This window comes from Nannospalax galili, unplaced genomic scaffold, assembly GCF_000622305.1.
Source record: "Nannospalax galili isolate Female #2095 unplaced genomic scaffold, S.galili_v1.0 scaffold110, whole genome shotgun sequence".
Taxonomy (NCBI): domain Eukaryota; kingdom Metazoa; phylum Chordata; class Mammalia; order Rodentia; family Spalacidae; genus Nannospalax; species Nannospalax galili.
Window position 1 is genome coordinate 310,135 of NW_008328707.1, and position 5,546 is coordinate 315,680.

At 40.7% G+C, this 5,546-nt stretch overlaps 1 protein-coding gene across 2 annotated transcripts in view; it reads right to left on the reverse strand.

Annotated features, from left to right (window-relative positions):
* The window catches only part of CUNH12orf56 (chromosome unknown C12orf56 homolog), a 112,956-nt gene that overhangs the window by 39,126 nt on the left and 68,284 nt on the right, over window positions 1–5,546 (reverse strand). For both annotated transcript variants that reach the window (XM_029561451.1, XM_008829161.2), the window contains exon 4: window positions 340–742. In XM_029561451.1, the coding sequence (XP_029417311.1) occupies window positions 340–742 (403 nt within the window). The remainder of the gene's footprint in view (window positions 1–339; window positions 743–5,546) is intronic.

Genomic DNA, 5,546 nt, shown 5'->3' on the forward strand with positions numbered 1-5,546 from the left:
GTGAAGCTGGTGTGGTGCTCCCCTCTCTGGAGGGGGAAATCCCCAAACTCCTTGGAGACCGTTTTCTGTACTTTTTTTTTTTTTTTTTTTTTGAGACAGGGTACCTGTATTCCAGCTGGCCTAGAACTTGCTATGAAGACAAGGCTGACCTCAGTCTCACAGAGATCCACCTGCCTCTGCCCCTGCCCCTAGAATGATGGGATCAAAGGTATGCCTGGCTACCTGGTGAATTTCACCGTCATTATTAAATTCTAAAGCTAAATTTCCCAAATGGATAGGTAAAGCAGGAAGGCATGTTTGCCCTAAAAAACAAACATACTCAGGTCAAGGTTAACTTACTATAAGGTAATTGTTCCAGGAGCTTTTTAAGTGCAGAAATATTGATGAGGTTGTGGAAATGATGTACAAATGAAGTTCCGACTCCTTTTTCTCCAGATTTGAGTTGATCTGTAAAGGGGAAGCTGGGCGGGAATTTCCGATGTGAAAATCATTTCTGTTCCCATCGAACTTGAAAGAGATTTCGGTCAGAGGGTCTTTGTGATTTGGAAGCTCCTGAGGTTCTTTTGTGTTTACTGTACAAGATAGTGAGTTGACAGTTTTGTTACTAGCTGGTGTAGACTGATGACTCCTAGAGAGGGTAGGTAAGGGTCGAAAGGCACCTTGCCCAGGAAGGGACAGTCTCTTGAGGTCTGAAGGATGGAAAGTTGAGTTCTTGAATAGTATGCTCCTCTCCTGGTGGGACCTGTGGGTAGAATTTAGGGTTAAATATGGTATTCAGAATTTAATAGTGAGGAACCAAGAGAATCCAGCAGCTCATTTCAGCACTGAATTGAATCATTCATTGAAAACAAATAAGTTTGCACAAATAGAATGCTAGTTAAGAGACGGGACTTGGTCCCCAGCTGTGGCACCACTTGAAGGCTGTGGAGCTTCAAGAGGGTGAAGCCTGGCTAGCAAAGGGTCACTTGAGGTGAGCCTTTGAAGCCCATACTTGTCCCCGATTCTGGTTTGCTTTGTTTCTTGGTCCACCACAATGTGAACGACCATCAATGCATACTGTCACTGCCATAGACTGAGCCACTTTGGCATGCCTTTCTCTCTGTCATGAGCTAAAACTTCTAAAACCATGAGCCAAAATAAATCCTTCCTCCCTTAAGTCATTTTTGTAAGGTATTTTGCCACAGTAATGAGAAAAGTAACTAGTGCTGTACTCAATGACTAATGGAAATAAGGCATAGATGTCTTTTAGCATATATTTCTGCTTTTAGAAATAAAACTCTACCCAATGCAAAGAAGCAAAAACAATGCAAAAAAGTAAAAACATTGGAAGTACTGTGCTACCATTTATAGAACCTTATATTTTCATTGAAAAGGACTTTTTCATTCTAGTTTAATCTGATTATTCTTTCATTTCACATTGTTAATGGATCCCATAAAGAAAAATAAAATTTATGCAAATAAAGATATGTGGGGAGATTTATTAATAGTGTTTTCTTTTTTAATTTAATTTTTTTTTGGTCTTTTTGAGACAAGGTTTTCCTGTAGCACCAGCTGGCCTGTAACTCACTATGTAGACCAGGCTGGCCTTGAACTCCCAGAGATCTACCTGCCGCCTGAGTGTTGGGACTAAAGATGAGCGCCACCATGCCCGGCAATAGTGTTTTCTTTAATTTACAGCCCCCTTTTCTCAGAATCAGAGTCCTATCCCTTCTGTCCTCTACCACACAGTAAACAAACTGGAGAAGCAGAGAAGTAGCAGAGTATCACAAGATGGAAATCCCAGTCCTGGCTCTACCACATTATGGCTGTGTGATCTCTAATACAGTACTAGAGGCCAGTGTCTGAACTAGCCTCCTGTGTGGGGCCCCAGCAAATTCCCAGATGGAATCATTTGTGCTACGTGTCTTGTAATCCAGCATAGAGAGGATGATCCTCTGCCTTCACCCTCCCTGAGAAGACCAACATGCTTTTTGGTCTCTGTTTCTGCTTTCTTTAGTCTTTTTCTGCCTTTCCTGCTTAGTTGATCAGAATACTTGCTTTAAAGAATGATGAGTTGGTTGGTTCTAGAGTCACAAATAAAAGCCAATTAGATCTTTAAATTTGTGTAAATTTGGGGAGCTGGAGAGATGGCCCAGCAGTTAAGAGCACTTGTTGCTCTTGCAGAGAACTGGAGTTCCGTGCCCAGTCTCTAGGTCAGGTGACTCACAACCACCTGTAACCAGGGGATCAGATGCCCTCTTCTAGCCTACACAGGCACCTGCACATACATGTATATACACACACACATAAACAGACACATAAATAAGAATAAAATAAGTCTTTGTTTTAAAATGTAATTTTGTTTTTAACACTTTAGTTTGCCAATGCCTCAATTTCCTAATTTTATTTATTTATTTATTTATTTAGTCTTTTTGAGACAGCGTCTCCTTGTAGCCCCAACTGGCCTAGAAATCACTATGTAGACCAGGCTGGCCTTGAACTCACAGAGATCTTCCTGCCTCGAGGCCTCCAGTGCTGGGATTAAAGGCGTGCATCTTCAATTTTCTAATTTTAAAACAGGAGCAACAACAGCACCAACCTGAAAGGATTTCTGTAACTACTAGATTCAAAAATACATGCAATGTGTTTATAACACTGGAATCCTAAGTGGTAGCTATAAATATTACCCTTTTTTTTTGGTTGCTAGTTTATTGTTTATATTCAGGGTATCTTCCTCTCGAGTAAGACTGAAACCTCCACGAAAGTGGAAAGGCACTTTCTTTTCATTAGTTCTTAGATTAATTTTAAACAAACAAAATCCATTCTTATCTTTATAGTACTGTTGACTGTGCTGAGTTCCAGTCTTCAGCTCCTTCCCCCCACCTCACACACACAGTAGTCACCACCCTAGATCTTTCATTTCTGTTCAGTCCTCACCTAAAGTTTCTGCCAGACAAACTCTCAGGCTTAACGGTATGCCCACTAGCATTGTGATCCCAGAATAGAATCTAGAAAGGTGAGCCTTGCCTTCTTGGCTTGTGGAGAGGCATATGGTATAGAGTGTAGCAAGATTTTAATCATACAAATGGACAAGTTACTGTATGTAATACAAAACTCCTGAATGCTGTTCAGCAACTATCTTGCATTACCCTATTTTCTTCATGGTAATCTACTGGTATATAACAGTGCTACTTAAATGTGTAAGAATGTAAGATACTCACCCAAGGATTTTTGAATAAATGAATGCTATCAAATCAAAGTTTGTGAGCCAGGAGTGGTTGGGTATGCCTGTATGCCAGCAGTTGAGAAGCTGAGGCAGGAGGATTGTGAATTTGAGATAGTCTGGACTACATAACAAAACCCTGTCTTAAAAACCAGGAGGGGGATGGGAAGGGGGAAGGAGGGAGGGGGGAGAGAGAGGAGAAAGGAGAGGGGGAAAGAAGAAGAGGAAGAGAGGAGGGGGAAGAGGAGGAAAAAGTTTGTCTCCTGCTCCATATTCATATGCTGAAAATGTAACCTCTGATGTGATATTAGGAAGTGGGGGCTTTGGGAAGTGTTTAGGTTAAGAAGGTGGGGCACATATGTGGGACTACAACTTTATAAAAGAGACCTCAAACCTGAGACTATAGCCTAGCAGAGAGACAGAGCAACACGGAAAGCGAGCATGAGTGAATACTAGCAATAGAAGAGGTAACTTTTTATGGAACAAATGTAACCAACACATTTTACAACTTCATATAAAGTCACATTTAAGTGACGGTTTTAGAAATCAAATGTTATAGGCTAGCAATCCATACTCTGAGGTGCTCTGTTTTTATTTATGATAAATATAATTTATTCTAACTTATCTGGCTAATGTTTGCATGCCACATTTCAACTGTCTACCCCAAATGTATGCGAATGTTTGGTAAACACTGAAATTACATAAAGTAGGCTACTGTTTAAAGGAATACTAAGAAAACCCTATTTGAAAATCAATAAACCTGTAATACTAATAGACTTTCTAAAAATCTCTGGCTACTCTTGAATGTTACTTATTCAAAATTCAGGAATTGAGGAGCCCTCTGGGCTTGGTCCCGCCCTCACCTCCCTTTGCTTCCTGGACTGCACCGCCTCCAGTGTTCTGGTGCCAGCACCTTCCCAGGGTAAGGCCAGAGCACCCACCACAACTTGACTCCCCCAACTTCTTTTAACTTCCCAGCTCCCCTGCCCCATCTCTAGTACTAGCCTGGATAGTGGCCCATTTCTTGTCTTGGCACCCCAGACACCAGGGCCACCACTGCTTCCTGATCCATTGCATCCAGACCAACCCAGTTCCTCCCAGTAGTCCCCAGGAGCTCTTGGAGCTTCTTCCCACCCCCACCACCCTTTGCATCCCTGGGTGGCACAGCCACCAGCTTTCTGGGACCAGCATCTTTCCTGGGCCTTACTCCCAGGCCAGCCCAGCTCCCAAAATCCTGAGGCCAGCACCTTCCTGGAGGGACCCAGACCTTAGGAAAAAACCTGAGAGCATCTGAGCCTCATCTCACTTGGCCCTCTGTGGGAACTCCTGAAGACAAAAGCAATTAGTCCACTCCAATATAAAATTAATAGAACCTGAGCCTAGACCAACAAGCTTTTCATGCCCAACAAGTAAACCACAAAGGCACATAAAGTTTACAAAAAGAAGCAGACTTAAACTAAACAAAGCAAGGCTTGAATCTCACAAAAGAATCAGAAACTACGAAAGAAATTCACATGTCAAAGTCACAGAGAAAAAATAATAACATGAAAAACCAAATAATATATCCCCACCAAGAACCAACAGTCCTCTAGAGGAGTAAAATGAGAACCCCTTAGAGATAACACAGGACGTGGACCTCAAAAGAACAATTATAAACTTGATAAAAGAATTCAGTAAATTTAAAGAACACACAAAGAAAGAAATCAAAGAACTGAAGGAAGATAGGGATAAACTTCTGAATGAATTCAGAAAAGAGTTAAAAATATTGAAGAATACTCATGCTGAAATGAAGAAGGAAGTGAAACACTCAGTAAGCCAATTAGAAACGACAGGAGAAAGCCTCACCAATAGGATGAATGAAATGGAAAACAGAATATCAAGACTGGAAGATAAAGTGGACAAATTAGACCACTCAAGCAAAGATTATGAAAAATTTAGGAATACACAAAAATGGAATATGTAAGAATTGTGTGATCACCATAAATAAATCAAACTTCTGAATTATAGGCATACAGGAAGAAGAATCTCAAGATAATGGTATAGAACAGATCGTCAACAGGATTGTAGAAGAAAATTTCCCAAAATTAAAAAAAAGAAAAGACATGCCCATACAAACACAAGAAGCATATAGAACACCAAATAGACAGGACCAGAAAAGAAATGCTCCATTGGACAGCATAGTAAAAATGCTAAATGTTAAGAATGAAGAGACAATACTGAAAGCTAAAAAGAAAAAAAAAACAAGTCACATATAAAGGAAAACCCATCAGAATTACAGCTGACTTTTCAATGCAAACTATGAAAGCCAGAAGAGCCTGGACCAAAGTATTCCCAGTTCTAAATG